At 41.0% G+C, this 20,974-nt stretch overlaps 2 protein-coding genes across 4 annotated transcripts; both read left to right on the top strand.

Moving 5' to 3' along the window:
* Positions 1-907: 907 nt before the first annotated feature.
* Positions 908-6,568, top strand: sat2a.1 (spermidine/spermine N1-acetyltransferase family member 2a, tandem duplicate 1). Of its 2 annotated transcripts, none has more exons than XM_061066012.1 (6): positions 908-1,030; positions 1,307-1,358; positions 2,048-2,131; positions 3,019-3,120; positions 3,210-3,250; positions 3,337-6,568. In XM_061066012.1, the coding sequence occupies exons 1-6, from the start codon at positions 968-970 to the stop codon at positions 3,502-3,504; spliced, it is 510 nt and encodes a 169-aa protein (XP_060921995.1). In that variant the 5' UTR covers positions 908-967; the 3' UTR covers positions 3,505-6,568. The 2 variants fall into 2 exon arrangements, with proteins under 2 accessions (XP_060921995.1, XP_060921994.1); XM_061066011.1 differs by having other exon boundaries at positions 3,016-3,120.
* Positions 6,569-11,403: 4,835 nt separating this feature from the next.
* On the top strand, positions 11,404-19,383 carry tnfsf12 (TNF superfamily member 12). 2 transcript variants are annotated; one of them, XM_061066439.1, is made up of 6 exons: positions 11,404-11,791; positions 13,206-13,287; positions 14,999-15,055; positions 15,210-15,233; positions 15,375-15,502; positions 17,033-19,383. In XM_061066439.1, exons 1-6 carry the CDS (start codon positions 11,618-11,620, stop codon positions 17,306-17,308), a joined length of 741 nt encoding a protein of 246 aa, XP_060922422.1. In that variant the 5' UTR covers positions 11,404-11,617; the 3' UTR covers positions 17,309-19,383. The 2 variants fall into 2 exon arrangements, with proteins under 2 accessions (XP_060922422.1, XP_060922421.1); XM_061066438.1 differs by having other exon boundaries at positions 11,546-11,791; positions 15,384-15,502.
* Positions 19,384-20,974: the final 1,591 nt, after the last annotated feature.

The following is a 20,974-nucleotide window of genomic DNA, read 5'->3' as shown; positions in this document are numbered from 1 at the left end:
AGTGACATAATTAAATTCCACTGGACCAACCAGACAGAGCAACAGGGGACATACATGCCCCCAGGGTTAATCTGCCCCCTGGTGGAGGCCAAAGAGACCCCCTGTCTACACAGTGTAGAGATTTGTTATTCAGGAGTTATTCGTTATTTCTAACCTGTCTGTGCAGGTTCTCACACTCGCCTCCCTGTTACTCCAGTTTAACGAGTTGTGTTGACTCCTTAAGCAGACGACCTAAGAACATTGGCTGTGAAATGGCCTGTTTAGATCTGATACTCTCAACAGCTGTGGTGAGAAACTGATGAGAGATTTCATGTTGTTGACCAGGATCAAGAAGAACTGGGCTGTAAACATTTCAGATATTGTGATTGTTCTAGGATCAGTTGTGTAACTGTTGTACTTAAGTTGTAATAGTGTAATGCTGTGACTGCAGCTCCAACACTTAGGTTTTTATTGTTTTTGCTTAAAACCATACGCTCTGATGACTTTTAGTTTAATGATATTAACATATTGAAGATGTTCCACTGTATTTTAATCAGTTACTTCACTGTGGAGTGGATTTAGATCTTTTTTTACAAGTGATCTAAGAACATTTTACTCATATAACTCATTTGAATGACTGTACATAATGCAATATAAATAAAGTTTATTGACACTTTGACCTACATTCGATGTGTTTGAAAGTTGCTGTGCGAATTGAAAGTTTCATTGACTGACTCATTCTGAAGAAGAATATATTGTAAAAGTCTCAAATGAAATAAAGGAGCAGTTGGCCCCTCCCCTCCCGTCACAGCCAATCAACAATCTCGTACCTTGAAGCGAACTGACGCGTTGACCAATGGCGTTAGAGAACAGGCGTGACACTCTCCCCCCCCCCCCCCCACCACCCTTCAGCCCCGGTTCTCCTTCCGCCTCTGACACCGTGCACACTTCCTCACTCCGCCCGGCCACATCGTCCCTTCTGCCCGCCATGGATTTCTCCATCCGCGCCGCCAACGTGGAGGACTGCAAGGACATCGCTCGCATGCTCATGGTGAGGGAGGAGAAGGGGGGGGGGGGGGGTGTATGTATATGTATGCTGCTGTGACGTCACTACCTGGCTTTCACATGCAGCAGGGGTGATGTTGTGTTATTATTAGATCTCAGACGTGTTGTTGTTGTGTGAAGCTGCAAGAAGAACATGTGTTTCAATGCATTTCCTGTGTGTGTAGATAAAGTTAACACACTGGGACTATGTGTGTGTGTTTGTGTGTGAATATACATGAATGGTTTCTTATGGATTTACTTTGTTCTTCTCCCACCTCTGCAGGAATTGGCTGAATATGAGAAAGTCACGGACCATGTGAAAGTGACTCAGAGAGGTAACTGTACTGTGAGATCATGTGATCTGTGTCATGTGACCTGACACTAGAATACAGTTGACCTTCATAAGAACAACATCCCTGGAGGTCAGAGCGTCCAGCAGCAGGGATGGAAATGTGGCTATTAAACAATATTAATCAATATCATAATATATAAGCGGTACTAATTGCTACTGTTTTATCAGCCAGCGATATATAAATACATTTCTATTTCTGCTGTTAAACGTGAACTCATCTGTCTTCACTTCACATAAAAAAATTGATTTGACCTTCATAATAACAAGGTGAACTTCAGTGGAGCGGTTACAACATCAGAGATGATTGTTGCAGACGTTAAATGCTTGTTTTTATTTTCCTTCTGAGCACTTAGTGAACTTTTCAACCTGCAGCCTATTAATATGTAACAGGAGGAGCTGAGACGATTGTGTGATTAGATCTGAAGCTTCACAGCAGCTAATAAATGAACCTTGGACATTGTTATCTACGATCAACGATTCAGTATAAACTTTTTTCTAACAATTCCACGAAAAACAGTACAAGCTGATAAGGTGGATAAATCATTCATTACACTCCCATCGATATCTGTTGTATAAAGGCATAAATAGATCTAGAATCATCATTCAGAATTACTAACTGTTTCTGGAGAAGCAGCCTGTTATTGACACGTTCCTCCTGCTTGTTGCTCTCAGACTTGGAGCAAGATGGTTTCTCCAAGAACCCGTTCTTCCACGGGATCGTTGCTGAGGTACCAGAGCAGCTCAAAACCAAAGAAGGTGAGAGAGAGAGAACCGTCCAGTCACCACAACTCGACCATAACGCCACAGAGCGCCAGCAATTCATAAAATTCCAAACAGAAAACAGTTATGAGCAGAAATAACATGTGTTTTGGTTGATTAGGATTCGATAATAACACATAATATCACATTTTAAATATACCTGTCTCCTTGCACTGTGTACCCTGTACAACACTCCGCTCCATATACAATTACTTCACATCATATGTGATAAGTGTTAATATAAACCATATTGATATTATATATCATTTTATACAATAATATTGTCTTTTGCACACTCTGTCTACATATTCTTACACTCATAGTATATTATATTATGTATTGTATAGTCAAATACTTATATTTATACCTCTACTATATATCATATATTATATCATACTCTCTGTATATTCTTTGTATATATAAGTCTATATACATATATTTATACATGTGTTCATGTTATAATTATTATTATTATATTACTATTATTATTATTATTATTATATATACTGTTGCTGCCATTAATACTATATACTGCTATTATATTGGTATAATTACTATCATATATAAATATATATATTATGTTATATTATAAAATATATATACTGTACTATTTTTATATACTGTCTAACAATAACATTACCATCATATCATCAGTACTGTTACCATCGTCTTGCCACTGCACCTTAACTACCTATTTATCTTGTGTTTCTGTTTTTATTCTTTCTACCTCAATATTTTTATTTTATTCTTTTGTATTGTATTTTATTGTATTCAAAGATACCGGCTGGTATGACGACTTAATTTCCTTTCGGGGATGAATAAAGTAATCAATCAATCTATCTATGTATCTATCATTTTGTCTTTGTTTTACGGTTTGTTAGCAGGTCACACGAAGATCGGCTACGCACTTTACTTCTACTCCTACAGCTCGTGGTCGGGCAGAGCCGTCTACATGGAGGACTTGTACGTGATGCCAGAGTTCAGAGGTAGAGTTAAGAATCTTAAAGTTGTGATAAACACCTTGGGAATATTAAACCGAAGATGGATACATAATAATGTGGATTCTCTGTTTCAGGGAAGGGCATTGGGAAAGCACTGATGAGCAAGGTGGCACAGGTGAGTACGACACACGTCGCCCTCCCTCATGTCAACACAGCTCAACGTACGACTGACTTCTCATTTCATTCTTCTCTCTCTTGAAGCTGGGCCTGGCTGCCGGCTGCAACCAGCTCAATTTCACCGTTCTGAACCACAACAAATCCTCGGTGGACTTTTACCTCAGCCAGGGCTGTTACGACCTGACGGATAAGATGGGCTACCACTGCATGCGCTGCGAGGGAGAGGCCCTGGAGCACCTGGCCCAACCCTAACTCCACCTCTCCACCTCGGTAACCATGAGCTCCGCCTACACAGTGCAGGGAAATAGACTCAGACAAAAAAAAAGTTTAAAAAGTTGACTGTTCGGTAAGCTCCAACACTTCCACTTCATTTCTACCGATACTAAATCCCCAGCTTGATTGAAAATCCTGATTATAACTAGGGTTGCAAAGGGGCGGAAAGTTTCGGTAAATTTCCGGAAACTTTCCACGGGAATATTAAGCGCGGGAATTTTGGGAATTTTGAAAAAAAAAAATATGCAAATAAAACGCTGAGCAATAAAAACATGATGACAAAACTCTATTTTAAAGATGTATGGAATGCAGCACACACTGTACGTTGAATTTCAACCCTCCACTGTGCATTCTTCCATCACATGCACAGATAACTCCCAGCATCCTTCACTCTACAGCAGGGCTATTGAGGCCTACTGTAGTGTGCAGGACTAGTCAGGTAAGTTTCGATGATATTACTGGGGAAAATATATTAGCATGCTGATTGAGGATTGTTCATCTGTTCATCTAGCCTATTTCCATTCATTTATCCATAAATTGTAAAATATGTTTACAGACGATTCCAATTGTTTGGCTAACTATTTATATCTCTGGCATTGCATTAGTGTTTTTTTACAAACTTTTTTCTCATCTTATTCTACAGAACAATGCCACGTGCACTATCTCATGTGTGGAGACATTTCACCCCATCCAATGTAGAAGGAAAGGCTGTGTACATTTGCAAATACTGTGCAAAGACCTATGTTAAGAATGACACAACGATGCAGAAGCATATAGTCAAGTGCCCAAAGTTTCCTCAGGGCTCAAATCAGCCTATGACAAAACAAAATGTTTATATTTATGTCTGTATATGACAAGGGAAATACAGTTAGTATAAATTACCCACAACATTTCAAGTTTATTCCCGTTATTTCCCGTTAATTCCCATATATTCCCGTAAATTCCCGTTAATTCCCGTTAATTCCCATGGAAAGTTTCCAACTTTGAATATTCCCGGAATTTTGCAACCCTAAATATAACCAATTTTTTTTTGATGTTCCAGCCTTGCAATAAATATGCACATGTTGGCTGCACACAGGATTTCAAATGAGGTAGAGTTCAAATATAGTTACACAACCTGTAGACCCACAAAATAAATTCCTACTGAAGTCATCGGGCTAGTTAGCTTAGCAATGCTAATGCAGGCAGTATACGTTGGGGTAGATAAACATAACTTTCATAAGATTCATTAATTGTCGTGCAAGGTTTTTATATATTCACGGAATCACTATTATTAAATCTTCACAAACAGTGTCCAGTTAGCGTTGCTAGTCTGTGATTGGCCGATCGCTGTTTGCAGGAGGGGCTCAGCAAACACTTAATTTGCTCAAGTATTGGAATGGGGCCTTTGCAATACATTTGAATAGTTCTTAATTGAGGGACCTTAATCTGTGGTATATGTGGTATTAGGTGTGTGTGTGGGTTTGTGTGTGTGTGTTGTGTGTGGGTTGGGGGGGCTATATTTGAAGGATCTTTAGTGAAAGTCTTGACGTTAAGTTTGAAACATCGTCATCCAGGAGTTAAATAATCGTTTGCACAAAGATCAAGATAAAAAACAGGATGTATGTTTTATTGTACGGCTGTTGAAATATAAAAGTGGGTTTGTGGTTTCCTGTCCCTTTTTAAGTTTATGATTAACGATGACAACCAAAGAGTCGTTCGCCCCTCCGCTGTAAAGCTGTTGTGATTCAAGTGTTGGCAGTTGCACTGTTCTCTTCCATGTTGAAGCCGTGTACATAGATGGATGTGAGGGTAATCGAAGTGTGCACTAAAGGAATCAGTGGGATTGAACCTCAAACCTCCCTCCACGCTGCCAGACAGCAAACTCCCGGGGCTGGTTTCTCAAAGAAACACAATCCATCTGGCGGAATCTGAAAAACAAAAAAGGAAAATCTTGGACTCATCTCGGTGCGCGTCCTTAAACCTGTCCGGCTCGAGTGAAAGTGGCACCACTCTGGGCTGCACTTCTGTTTTATATCCAGTGTGATTTAAAAAAAAAACACAAAGAGGACTTCTTGTATCATTTCCAGCCATTTACTGAAAACACTCAGCGGTATATTTAGTTTGTTTTCTCTCACTCTAAACAAGTAAGAACCACTAACCCTCCTCTTTTGTAGCTTTTTGCAATTTGCATTTATTTTCATACTTTGTTTACGAAATAATTGAGCGAGGAATGTGAAGTTGTTTTTCTCAGCCTCGGGACATTGTGTGGTCAAATAATCGCGTGGGTTTGCTTTCAGAGTCGAGACGTCAACGTGGAACAGTGTGTTTGGTGCATTGTCGTCCATGTTGTTGCAGAGTGACACAAAGATCGATAGAGTCCAGGGGAAGATGAAGAGATATTTAAATTTTCTCACCAGAACGAGCCAGAGCCACAGACTATACAACGCGTGACTCAGTTTCCTCAGTGGAGGCCACACAATTTCAAATATTTCAAAACCAAGTCAAAGTTCAACCCTGATTCCTTTCAAATCCACTGAGATCTCAGCAATAAATAAACTTAAATGTGCAACGTAAAGATTTTAGGGATGCGGGTGTGTTTCTCACAATCAGTTCTCGTAGATAAAAGCACCTTTGTTGATGTCTTAAGGTTGTTTCCTCAACTTTGGTGCTGTGGAGCCTAAATGTGTGTGATACCCAATGTGCCACATGTTCATGTTCCTGTTAGTAAGTGTGTTCTCAAATGTCACCTCTGCGGTCATTAAGTTTTTATATGTGTCGGACGTTGTTCTCTGGAACGGTAGCATTTACGTAGCATTTAGCGCTGAGTGTCATTTGCTCTTCCAGAAATCCTTACTCTATAAATGCATTAGAAAATACCAAAAGCCATATTAGCTTTAGCCTATATATATAACCTGCATGGAATTCAAATGTTGGTTTCAGAAAACTTATTTTAGGCTAAAAACAAAGGTTGTGTTTGATTTTTTTATTTGTTTGATTTGTTCAGCAGTTGAGGAATAAAACCTGTGAGAGTTGAATAAAATCTGTTGTGTGAAAATATAAATCAACTGTGTCGACTTGATTTCTTTCCATCTGAGTAAATTCATCCATATAATCATTTATTAATCATTTACCAGGAGTTCATGAGCTTATATGGATTTTTTTGTGTATGGATATAGACAAACTATCTACTGTATACATACATTGCAGAATATGCATTCATTTTTTTTTTTAACAATATTTTTTATTGAAGTTTCAAGTGCATATCAAACTTTATGCAGAATTTACAAAGATTTTCATTTACATCCCCTCGAACGTCCACTCATTCAAACAGACATAGAAAAAATAAATAAATAAAATGGACAATGACAACAGACATCAAACTAATGGAGTAAAAAATAAAATAAATAAAAATAAAAATAAGAAAAAAAAGGCAGGATCATTTCACAACCTGTTGTTCAGTCAGTGTTATCTGTTTCATTGGTCAAAAATGACATAAATGATTCCCAAATACAAGCAAACTCCTCCTGTTTACCTTTAACAATGTATGTCAATCTCTCCAGTCCAAGACAAGTCATCAACTCCTTCTTCCATTGTGCCAGTGATGGTGGTTCTACATTTTTCCAAAATAGTGCAATCACTCTCCTTGCAGGGAGAAGTCCAAAGTCAACCATCTTCGATTGCTTCGTTGTTCTGATGGAGTCTTTGGGGTATATTCCAAGTATACAGATTGTTGACGTCAAAGGAATGTTACACTTAACCATCCGTGATAAACATTTAACTACATTTTTCCCAAAATCAGAATATGCATTCATAGCGAAAAAAAGTAGATCTCTTGTGTTCTGCTCTGACAAAAGGAAATAGGAATATATTTCTAAGTTGCATTAAGAATAATAAACATTAAGAGTAGGAAGCTGCATGTGCTCGTGTTGCCATGACCACCTGCCGTGTCTGCTTCAGGCTGTTTCACAGACCGACAGTAGATGGTGGTAACACGCCAATGAAAGGCAGCAGTGAGCCAACGCAGGCAAGCAGACAGGAACAATCACCGTTTTCAGATTCACCCACAAATTTGCTTTTGCTAAAGTTTTTGCATAACTTTGGGGAAACACATATTTTGCATTTTAAAACCATCCACAGTATTAAAATAGAAGAAGCTGTCTCTAGCTATAACTCAGTTTAGTTTTATGAACTCTTGCTTAATTTGTTGTCCACATAACGGTTCAAAGGTTGAATCCAGTCTGAAGTGTGTGGAAATAAATCAAATCTATTATAGAAAACTTTTCAGACGTATAACTAAGTTTGATTTAGTCCTTTTCCCTCCCCAGGCTTCTTCAAACTATTCAAACTAAACAGTGACAAAGAAAAGTAAGTTAGTTGTGAGCTTCAGCCTATATGTATATATATATATATTTGTTTCCGTTACCTTATAGATTTATCAATTTGTACCAAATTTCTTGAGGATATTAAATTATTAGTGACAGAAAGATTCCCAACCAACAGACTGAGGAACAGAGCCGTGACCTCATCACACCAAACACTGTAAACACACACATCAAGTGACTGTGACTCACACACGTACACAACCCACCACACTGCAACTGAAATAAAACATATTATATTTATTTTGCATTTTAAAACCATCCACAGTATTAAAATAGAAGAAGCTGTCTCTCTAGCTATAACTCAGTTTAGTTTTATGAACTCTTGCTTAATTTGTTGTCCACATAACGGTTCAAAGGTTGAATCCAGTCTGAAGTGTGTGGAAATAAATCAAATCTATTATAGAAAACGTGTCTTTTCAGACGTATAACTAAGTTTGAGTTAGTCCTTTTACCTCCCCAGGCTTCTTCAAACTATTCAAACTAAACAGCGGCAAAGAAAAGTGAGTTAGCTGTGAGCTTCACCCTATATGTATATATATATATATATTTGTTTCCTAACCTTATAGATTTATAATTGTGTACCAAATTTCTTAAAGATATTAAATTATTAGAGTGACAGAAAGATCCCTAACCAACAGACAGAGGAACAGAGCCGTGACCTCATCACACCAAACACTGTAAACACACATCAAGTGACTGTGACTCACACACAAACACAATCCACCACACTGCAACTGAAATAAAACATATTATATTTATTTTGCATTTTAAAACCATCCACTGAATTGAAACAGAAGAAGCTGTCTCTCTGGCTATAAATCAGTTTAGGTTTGAACTCTTGCTTAATTTGTTGTCCACACAACGGTTCAAAGGTTGAATCCAGTCTGAAGTGTGTGGAAATAAATCAAATCTATTATAGAAAACGTGTCTTTTCAGACGTATAACTAAGTTTGATTTAGTCCTTTTACCTCCCCAGGCTTCTTCAAACTATTCAAACTAAACAGTGGCAAAGAAAAGTGAGTTAGTTGTGAGATTCAGCCTATATGTATATACATTTGTTTCCGTTAGCTTATAGATTTATCACTTTGTACCAAATTTCTTGAGGATATTAAATTATTAGTGACAGAAAGATCCCTAACCAACAGACAGAGGAACAGAGCCGTGACCTCATCACACCAAACACTGTAAACACACATCAAGTGATTGTGACTCACACACAAACACAATCCACCACACTGCAACTGAAATAAAACATATTATATTTATTTTGCATTTTAAAACCATCCACTGAATTGAAACAGAAGAAGCTGTCTCTCTGGCTATAAATCAGTTTAGGTTTGAACTCTTGCTTAATTTGTTGTCCACATAACGGTTCAAAGGTTGAATCCAGTCTGAAGTGTGTGGAAATAAATCAAATCTATTATAGAAAACGTGTCTTTTCAGACGTATAACTAAGTTTGATTTAGTCCTTTTACCTCCCCAGGCTTCTTCAAACTATTCAAACTAAACAGTGGCAAAGAAAAGTGAGTTAGTTGTGAGATTCAGCCTATATGTATATACATTTGTTTCCGTTAGCTTATAGATTTATCACTTTGTACCAAATTTCTTGAGGATATTAAATTATTAGTGACAGGAAGATTCCCAACCAACAGAGTGAGGAACAGAGCCGTGACCTCATCACACCAAACACTGTAAACACACACATCAATTGACTGTGACTCACACACAAACACAACCCACCACACTGCAGCTGAAATAAACATATTATATTTATTTTGCATTTTAAAACCATCCACAGTATTAAAACAGAAGAAGCTGCCTCTCCAGCTATAAGTCAGTTTAGTTTTATGAACTCTTGCTTAATTTGTTGTCCACACAACGGTTCAAAGGTTGAATCCAGTCTGAAGTGTGTGGAAATAAATCAAATCTATTATAAAAACGTTGTCTTTTCAGACGTATTACTAAATTTGATTTAGTCCTTTTACCTCCCCAGGCTTCTTCATACTATTCAAACTAAACAGTGGCAAAGAAAAGTGAGTTAGTTGTGAGATTCAGCCTAAGCCCTTTTTGGTCTATGTATATATATATATATTATATGTTTCTGTTACCTTATAGATTTACCAATTTGTACCATATTTCTTGAGGATATTAAATTCTTAGAGTGACAGGAACATCCCCAACCAACAGACTGAGGAACAGAGCCGTGACCTCCTCACACAAAAACACTGTTACACACACACATCAAGTGACTGTGACTCACACACATACACAACCCACCACACTGCAACTGAAATAAAACATTCTTGCCCTATTCTTTTTGTTGTATACATTATTATTTACTGTTATTATTGTTATTTTCTATTTTTTAATAATATAGATAGATAGATAGATAGATAGATAGATAGATAGATAGATAGATAGATAGATAGATAGATAGATAGATAGATAGATAGATAGATAGATAGATAGATAGATAGATAGATAGATAGATAGATAGATAGATAGATAGATAGATAGATAGATAGATAGATAGATAGATAGATAGATAGATAGATAGATAGATAGATAGATAGATAGATAGAGTACTTTATTCATCCCTGAAGGGAAATTAAGTTGTAATAGCAGCCGGTTTATTTGAATACAATAAAATACAATACAATAGAATAAAATAAAAAATATTGAGGTAGAAAGAATAAAAACAGAAACACAAGATAAATAGGTAGATAAGGTGCAGTGGCAAGATGATGGTAATAGTACTGATGATATGATGGTAATGTTATTGTTAGACAGTAAATAAAAATAGTACAGTATATATAGTATATAATATAACATAATATATATTTATATATGATAGTAGATCTATCATTCTATAATAGATATAAATCCTGACTAGAGACAGTTTCATTGCACCTGAGTACGATGACAATAAAGATATTTGAATCCGAACTAATTTGCCACTTAATTTATAATTTTACAGTAAAATCTACAGTGGCTCGGACAGCAGGCTGTTGATATTCACTTATACACCAGCGCCACCGCGTGGTGACTCGGGGAGGTGTTCCACGCGTGAATGGCACATACTCAAAAAGCAATGCGACTTGATGAAAGCAGCTGAGACTCAGAGGAAGTGGTCGATGTGTTCGTTTGGTTTCCTTCCTGCGGATTCACCAGCTGCTATCAGGGTTCACCTCCGAGTGTCTGTGCGTAAAGTGTGCGTGCCTTGTGCGTAAAACCCTGCGCACTGCCCCCCCCTGCGTGCACCAGCAGCACCAGCAGCAGCAGGAACAGCAGGAACAGCAGTCAGTCAGTCTCTCTAATGGACTGACCCCCCAGCACGTTGGCTGAAGGGAAAGACAAGAGAGGAGAAGAGCTGAGTCAACGAATCACAACCGAGCAGGATGCACCAGTGCACCCGGAGCTGCACAGAGTCCGGCTGAGGATGAGGATGGTGGCTGAGGAAGGATCGCGTGTGTCTGTGGATCTGAACCCACTTCATCAGACCCACTAAGGGGGGGGGGGGGGGACTCTTTCCAACACAGCATCTTCCCCTGCAGCTGGGGTCTGCAGCAGCTGCGCGTCCACTGTGCCACTTTCTGCGCGTCCTCACCCAGGGATGGACATTTGGACAGGAGCGCGCACGGAGGAGGGAGGACAGGCATGGAGCTGAAGTCTCGTCGGGGGTCTCGGGTGGTCTGCGGTGGCGAGTAGCAGCAGCAGCAAACCAAGCGATGCATCGGATTCTGCAGAGGAGACGGGTGCGCAAGCTGCGGGTCGTGTGGCTGTCCCTGGCCCTGGTGGCTCTGTCCCTGGCCGCCTGCAGCGCGCTGTTCACGGCCTGGACCTGGAGACAGACCCGGGACCTGTCCCAGTCCTTCAAGGTCCTGCAGGACCGCTTGGAGCAGGTCTGTGTCTCACTCACTCACACTTTAAAAAAAAACGACCCTCTTCCCTTTTAATAGCATGCAACATTTCATTTGTTTTTTCCCCTCTTACGCACCATCAAGTGTTTGTTATGTAACTTCTTGTGTGTCTGCGGTTACGGGAATCATCGTGGGGGGTGCAAGGGACAAAAAATGCAAAGTCCACACTTCAACCCCAATACTCTCCCCTCCTCCACTATTGTATTGCACCATTCCTCTTCTTGGCACTTTTATTGCTTACCAATAAGACCAGTGAAAGTTGGTGTGTGCTTGTGTTGTTTCCCTCCCCTCCTCCTCTCCCCCCCTTCCCTTCCTCCCTACCTCCTCCTCCTCCTCCAGAGATTAATTACTCTGGTGCCAGTTGTGCTCCAGTTTTATCTCAATTTACTGGAAAGCCTCAGCTATTTGGCATGTGAGCGCTTTATACCCAACTGGCTGCTGCTGTGGCTGCAGGCCTGAAAAGTGTGGCAAGTGTAAATCATCTGCAGCCAGCCTGAGCCTCTTCTCATGCTCGGGCTCGGGGATGAAGTGCAGTTTTTGGAATTTTACAGGAATGAGTGTAAAAACTCTGTGCAGGCTGGTGCAGAGTGCAGCTTCTTAAAACTTCTTCTTGTTAAGACTCCAGCCGGAGGTTGCATCACAAGGTGAATTGTTTCGAAGGAAGCAGCCAAAAAGGAGCTGATGGAAACTCTTCTGGTTTGGAGTTCACAGTGCTGACAAACCCAGGTTGCACTGGATTTGAGATCACGGGGGACAGCAGACTGGCTGTGGATCGTATTGACAGACACACACACACACACACACATATGCATGAGCTTCTCCCACACACACACATGCACAAACACCCCAAAAGTGGACACGTGGAGTGTTGATGCTGGAGCGCTTCCCGAGGGGCCCCACGTTCTGTCCGTTTGACCGGTCGCCAGCTCCTGATGAGAGCCAGTGAGTGAACGTCTGGAGAGCGAAGAGCAACTCGCTGCCGACGTTTCCACAGTAGCAGTAAATTTAAAACACACTTTCCCCTCAGCCACTTCTCCTTTTACTTTATATAGGCCTCCCTCGGTCACTCGGCGGAGCCCCGAGCCAAGAGTTTCCAACATTGCTTCTTCCACAATCCACAGAGCTAATTTCTTAATGAAAAACTGGGGGAGCAAAGACATGCGAGGAATGCGAAGCACTAAAAACACGCGTTAGGTGTCGCAAGCAAGTCTCGGAGGAAGTGGTCGACCTATTCTGAAGCGAGCGTGGCAGCAGGGGCAGGATCCTGGAAAAGATGAGAGTGTTTATGTGGCTGGCTGGAGGAGGAGGCCGCGTAGGACGTGTGCCAGAAAACAGTCATAACAAACTCATTGGACGTTTGTTAATAGTGCGGTTTCTTTTTTCTCTCTCTCAACAGGTGAATACACAGAGGAAGGCCATCGTCCAGCTCATTCTGGAGAAGAGGGAGCTGCTGGTGGGGCAGAGAGTGAAGAGAGACGGTATATTGCAAATCAAACTAAACAGAAACCCAGTCCTGAGCTGCTGCTGGTTTTTCTTTGCCTCCAGCGCCACCAGCCATACGTCCCAGCTCTGTGCCTTCCAGGCCGTCCAAATCACCACAGACACAATATACTTACCAACTGCACTCTTGTTGTTTTTCTGGGAAGAACATTTAACACAAACGCGGGCCAGCCTCGGCCCACATGCCACTCTGGTCAGGTCCTAGCGGGCCGCAGGCGCTACCCGCTGCTAAAAGTTGACACAGGAAAAAGTAGGCAGCTGGATGACTGTTCCAGAAATTACAGGTCTGACCAGAGCGGCCTCGGAGCCCAGAACCCAGCTGGCGCGGGACTGAGGCCTTGTTGCACGCTTTTGGGCAATGAAATAGATTTCTCTCTCCCCCCTGAGCACACGACTGACACAGCTATGATTTGTTGTGAAAGCGGTGATATTTGATGACCTATCATTGCTGTATTTATAGCCCCGGCTTGCGTCACCATCACGGGACTGCGTGATTGTTCACATTTTGTCCAAGAGTGAACCCTCGCGACTCCGCTGTGCTTCCAGTTCAGCCCCGGGGTGATTATCCAAAAATTTTGACAAAAGGATTCATTTAGAGAAACGACCGGTCGCCGCCAAAACAACCACGTTCATATCCTGCAGATATTGGCTTTTTCATTTCATAAGCGATATCTGATTCTGTGCTTCCAAAATGCATTAAAACAGTGTTCGGGAAACCCACGGCTATCAATAGAGTAAAAAACCCAAACAGCTTTTTCCAGTTTGTGGAAAGTTGACCACCGCGGTGCAGCGTTTCAGCGGGACACTGCCGTTATGTTCTCTCTGATGACTGACAGCCTCAGTGAGGAGAACCTGGCCGGCCTGAGGGCTTTACGCTCGCCCCGTAGCAAATCCTAAATCTACAGGGTCACCCACCTGCGAGTTATTTTAGCAGGGACTTAATATTCCTCATACGATGGCAGGGGCCCGCTCCACACAGAAAGCACTTCACGGGTTCACACAGTATTCAAGCTATATCTGTGTTTGAAATACCTCCCCTCAGGCCAGATTGCAAAAAAAAAGCTAAAATAAACCTTTAGCGAGTAACAAGAGCAGGCGTTCTTCGGCTCGGGCCTTTTTACTGTTGTGTTTTATTTATTGTATTTATTTGAGCAGGGGCCATAACTGTTGCTTCACTCTTAATCGACTCTGTGAGGGTCAGAGAGGAGCCAAAGACCTTTTCCACTCTCCTTATCCGGCACTTCATTTCTCTTATTTAGCGAGAAACATTTTAAATCCCTCTCTCCTTCTCCATCTCGTCTTTGTCTGACCCCGAGCAGCACTCGCACTTCTTCATCGCTCCTCTTCTCTCCGCACACTCGGCACTTTCTTGATGACTGCGACCAGCTGGCACTGAGATTAGCCCCCACAGGGGAGAAAAAAAGAAAAAAGAAAAATAAAGGAGGCACACGCTCCCGACCGAAAATAACAGTTTGAGGAAATATATTGAGGCACGTGAAAGGAAATCCTTTGCCCATCTGTTCGCCGCATTAGGACCAGCCAGGTTCAGACTAAATGGCCGCAAATTAACACACTCTGTTATTAGACAGATACAGATGGGAATGATTGTTTTATCAAAAAAAAAAGCCGCAGCCGTTATTTTCTTTGCCATTAAAACTCATATTCTGTCTGTCTCTGCCTTTCCGAAAGGGGGGGCGCTTCGAGGGAGGAATGGAAGTGGAAAGAAGGCAGCGTCTCATTTCGAGAGTAAGTGGCTTGGCAGATCTCGTGTAGACTTCTCATGTAGCATCTGCTGAAGTGGTTTCAATCCTATAGTCCTATACAATTGCAACCCATAAAATCTTAATTGACTTTCCCCCTTTTCTTACTCTTTTCAATGTCTCTTTTGCTTTTCCACCAGTAACCAAAGTCTCCTCTCAGCAAGGTAAGAGTCGTAAAACTGAAGGATGGAGGATAATCTGCAAAGCTCCCGTCCATGAGATTAATCACCCTGGATGCATGTGTGCGTGTGTGTGTGTGTGTGTGTGTGTGTGTGTGTGTGTGTGTGTGTGTGTGTGTGTGCCAGTGGGAGTAGGTGGTGTGATAAAGGGCTGGGAAGAGCGGACATTGAATATGACCAAAGCGGTGAAATACAACAAGGAGCTGGGCACCTTCACGGTGGAGAAGGCCGGCGTCTACTTCCTGTTCTGCCAGGTGAGGTTGTGCTGGGAGTTGTAGTTCATACAAGTTAATAACACTGGAGGAGGTTAGCCTGCGGTTATTAAGGATTTTAAACCAAATATCTGGCCCTACACTGCCCCCTATCATTCATCTTCGTATTGCAATGTGTAGAAAGGCAGCGTTAATTTCCGAGGACGCACGGAAGCAACATGCAAGAGAGTAATGATGTGTACTCGTGAAAAACAAGTATCTTCGTCCTTAGACCTATATTCGTTATATATATAGACAAACATTTGTTGTTCTGCTTCCCTCGAGTGGCCAAAAACACAATAATGCATCTTTAAATTGTATAATTCCATATGTTTAGTTTGAAAATCAAAGTCCAAATCAAAAAAGTGTGGTTTTAGGTTTTTAAACAACTCTCAGATCCAGGATAATCTTTGCACAACAGTAAAAAGACATTTCTTTTAAAAGTAACATGAAGTTTCAAGGGCACAAACAAAACTACCAAGTTTCAAAAGGAATGCTTTGCTCTTAAATTAGTTTTCCATATTCCCTGAGGTGAAGTGATGAAAAAACCAGAGACCTCTGTCATATTTTGCAACTCGAGAGAATAACTCTTGAGTCTTGTGACCAAGCAGTGTACTGGTATGTGTATAAAACCAGATTGCACTGGTATGTGCATAAACCCAGAGTGGACTGGTGTGTGTCATGTTTTTCAAAGAGGTGAATATCAGGTTTTGGGCAGTTTCATGTTGCCAGGCGTCCGTCCGTCTTGTCGAGTCGACAGAGGTCTGGAGAAAAAGCAGCCAAAAAGGAAAAAAGAACAGGATTCTGATAACAGGACCTTGGAAAGCACTGGTTCTAGGGCTGCAACTAACGACTATTCTGATAGTCGACTAGTCACCGATTTTTGAAACGATTAATCGACTAATTGGATTATGAATGACACAAATTCTCAATTGCTATTATTTAGCAAGCAGCTTTTAAATTTAGCTTGAGGTTGTTCGAGGCATGTGGTGACTGAAAATAAAGACAATAAAGATCGATACTTCATTAAAAAAAAATGTCTTTTAATAAACTTTGCTGCATATAAGGGTACTGTTGACACAAAAGCAAAGAAAAATCAAGTTTTTGTAATTTAAAACCAAGGACAGGCAAAGTGCTACTAAAAAAATTATAAATTTAAATTCAAGTTTCCCTTTTTTTACTGTGAACCAAGAACAGGCCAAGTGCTGGTACTAAAAATAAATTAAAAATCAAGTATCCATTTTTCGTGTTAACAAAAAAGGTCAGGGAAAATAACATTAATAAAACAACAACAAACCAAACTACAGTCTTCTTCGGACTAAAAGCTGCGCGGCACGAGAAACACGCGCTATGACGTCACCAACGATTCATCGACGAGTAAATTCGTTAGCGACTATTTTTGTCATCGGTTTTCGACGTCGACAAATCGTTGCACCCCTAACTGGTTTGTTTTCTGACTGAGCAGAAAACCAAAGTGTGGCTGATTCTCTTCATAGCTTTTGATCGTCTTCCTTTTGCTCCTTTCCTCCTCAGGTGTTGTTCAACGAGCAGCAGACTCCGTACGTGAAGCTGGACGTGGTGACCACTGGCCACAAGCCTCAGAAGCTGCAGTGCATCGAGGGCTACGCCACGACCCCGTCCGCCGGGCCGCACTCCTTCCACTTCGTCAAGTCGTGCCAGGTGTCCGGCCTCCTGCGGCTGGACAAGGGCACGGAGCTGCAGGCCATCACGGGCTCGTCCTTCCGGCTGCACACCGTGGGAAGCCCCTCCGCCTCGCCTCACGTCTTCAGCATCTTCAAAGTCAACTGAAGCTCGGGCGCTCGTCCGATCTGGGATGGAAACTCATCTCCCTGCAATGCAACTTTCTTTTTTCCTTTTCTTCCAAAGTGGTCAGAAGCAGCCGAGGGCATCACACCCTTCTACAGACGCTCATTTGAAAGACAAGCCTGACATTTGCGGGACGATGTTGTGGGAATGTTTTCCTCCGGACACAGACTTCGGGATTTATAAAACCAAAACCCAAAGTGGACACGAGGCCTCGATGAATGTCTGCGAAACACGTGCGATGGAAGCTGTTGTGTACAAAAAGTTCATCTTAGCCTCCGTATCATGTAACAAATAGTGCTTCCACTGTCTTTATAAGACTGACAGTAAAGCTGTGCATGCACCTTTCACTTTTATATCACCGGTTGCCTCAAGAAGCTGAGAGCAAATCTGCAAGCATCAGATCTCGACGCTGTTAAAGCCAAATGAGTTGTCGTTCATATTTTATACAATACGGTGTGTGTCTGTGTGTGTGAGAGAGAGAGAGAGAGAGAGTGTGTGTGTGTGAATCCAACAGTTCTTGTTTATACTGATTTATGCTCATTACAATTCAATGTGCGTTTTTTTAAGTGTGACGTTGCCTCTTCACATACTTTGTATATATGTCACACACGTGTCACATGGGTGCGTTTCAACTCGACAACAGAAAGTGCAACATTTTTAAATAACATGGATTGTGAATTTGTGCTCTTTTCTGAGGTCAAATTTGATTGTAAGGTATTTTTATACGTGGTGTACTTGGCGTCACTTTAGAGAAGTGAGCACAAGTTATAGAAGTGTACAGCTTTGAATATATATCTCTCTTTCTTTTTCTGACTTTATTATGTTAGTGGTAATGAAACACCATTTCCTGCCTATAGGTGCGTCATCTGTTCATCATACCGTTAATAACACTGAGAGGAAATCACGGAATAATATCGGGGAGGAAATGACACATTCAAGATTAAGTGACAATTAACTAAAAAGAGATTTTCATTAAAGAAGAAGCATCGTTAAGACTTGTATTATTCTGTAAAGTTCTTTAAAGTCTTTGAGTGTCTCATTGCAAACTCAAAAGGTTAGTATAAATTCGTCTTTATAATGATGCCACTTTAATTGTAACAATATGTAGCCTCAGTTGTACCAAAGGTGCTAATAAGCAAATGTTAGCAGATGGTGAATATTATTAACACTGTAACTTTCGGCGTGCTAGCATGCTAACATGAGCATTTAGCACACATTGGCCTCAGAGTTGTGTTAAAACTCGGAGTTAGGACTTGTGGAGGAACCTCAGAACCCCCGACTTTGTGCAAACTTTTGCCCAATTGTGCCTTAACTTGATTTTCTTTTTAAAAACCAAAGATTCAGAGTCGTACGACACCAAAAATGACTTTCAAATTGTTCCCATTTCCTCCCGTTTGTGTCTGAGTTCGTTTCTCCGACTCGTTTATTTCTGAATCTCTCTCTTTGAAATGCAAACTCCTTCCTTTTCTGCCTCGTTCTGTAATATCTCCTGCTGCACCACCAACAGCGTGTATTTCCAGCCGCGGGTTTGACTCCCACTCTTGTTTATAAGTAGTTTTTGTGGACGGGGCCGCATTGGTTTTCTCCACAGCACTTTACTGCGGCGAGCGCAGACTTTTTTTTTTTTTTTAATTGGTGCCAAACGTTCATGTTTTCAAATGGAAAAAGTGTCGACGTTGGACATATATCCTGTTTGATTTCCTCATCGTTTTCCTCCTTCCCTTTTGTGTCTCCCCCGCACCACTTGTACTACCACATGCACCTCATATTTCCCTGTCAGCACCGATCAGACTGCACACACACACACACACAGACACACACACACTGACTCCCGAGTGTCCTCTGCACACACACACACACACACACACACACAGACACACACACACTGACTCCCGAGTGTCCTCTGCACACACACACACACACACACACACACAGACACACACCAGCAGCCATCTAAATTTTCACTTCCTGAATCTGAACCTGAACCACATTGCTCAAAGTCTTTGAGGAAAAACATGCCTCCCCCCCCTCCCCCACCACCCTCACACACTTCCCTGTCCCAACCCCCCCCCACCCCCCCTCCACCCCCCAAATGTCAAAGTTTATTACCACCTCGGAAAAATCTTGCGAAGTCTGGTGAAGAAGTTTTCTGTAAAAAAAAAAAACACCCAAAAAAAAGATGATGTATGCCGCTGCCTGGACATTTATTTTTTATTATTTCTTCTCAAGTCACTCATCATAAATGTTGAATAAACTTATTTTTATGTTTTTTGGAAAGTCGTACTTTTTACATTTCATTTTTTTAATTTTTTATTTAATGGTGTGAAAAATGAGCCTTGACGGGGGGAAGAGCAGAGATGGAAGTTATCACGTCTGAGCTGGACGAAGATAATCAGATCAGACGATTAAAGATGCACTTATGAACCCACAGATAAATATTAATCTGGCGCTACCCGGAGCCTTTTAGTGTCTCTAAGCAAACTGTTTTGGTTTTATTGGCCTGAAATTTTAATTTATTTAACAGTAAGCAACTTCTCCGCATCTCAACTCGGGGGCTGCGACCTTCAGAGGCTGTGTTTGACCTTGAAATGCGTCCATCACAACCTGAAACACAAGTGAATCTTCAGCGTTTACCCGAGTCGCTCCAAACTCGATCTATGCTGACTAATTGGGAGTTGACAGTTTTCTTCTTGACCTTTGAATCATAAAGATGAGTTAACTGGGAACTTAGGGGAATCTATCAGCTCTGAATAACAGCATCATGACCAATTGAAGAGCTGGTGAATCACAGACGCCCACCACCAGCTCCTCCCGCGTCTACAGGCAACAAACAGCCGTCAGTCCAGACTTCTACTCATCCACTGTTCTCTTGCTTTAGTCAGACGTGAACTTTATTGCCTTCATTTATCAAGAAAAAGGAGCAAACGTTCACACTGGTTTCTCACGACCTGGAAAACCTCGTCTTGGTAAATGATCAATTTCAACTTGAGAGTAAAACCTCTTGGCCCAAAGCCACTTTGAATGAAACTGAGCTTAACAAACATTAAATCTTACAGCCCATTTAAATCTACAGGTGGTTTTTATTTTGACAAGGGATCGGAATCATTTAAATTACGAGTTTAAACCTTTCATATAACGCTGAGATCCACAGGAAACGGGACAGAGAACGTTTAGATTTGATCCTTTCTGTAGTAAAGTTAAGTCCTGAAAGTTGTTTATGCCTCAGTCTGCATTTCCTTTAGTTTTTGGTTTCAGTTCAACTGTCATAAAAGGTCAGTGCAATGAAACCTTACAATAACGAGATAATAAATTAATGTTATGAAATATATGCACGAGTAAAAATATGACAATTATGATTTGTTTCCAAGTAAGATGGCAACTTAGAAAGAAAGAAATAAAACAACAATGCTCTTAAAAAAATAAAAAGTTAAATTCATTAGCATTCAAACCCCTTGTTGCTCAATGCACTACACTCTGGTTTATTGTTGCACTAGTAGAGTATTGAGCATAGAGTGGCTAACGTTAACCAATGTTATGCAAACTTCCGAATGATATTTCAGATAAATATCAATTTGCAGATTTAAAGTCTTTTATTTTGCGGCTTTTACCACACAAAACAACTAATGTTGTGTTTTTAGAGATATTTAA

The sequence above is a fragment of the Limanda limanda genome, chromosome 22, assembly GCF_963576545.1.
Source record: "Limanda limanda chromosome 22, fLimLim1.1, whole genome shotgun sequence".
Lineage (NCBI taxonomy): Eukaryota > Metazoa > Chordata > Actinopteri > Pleuronectiformes > Pleuronectidae > Limanda > Limanda limanda.
The sequence above is the reverse complement of the archived record's forward strand: the minus strand, read 5'-3'. Positions and strand labels throughout refer to the sequence as shown.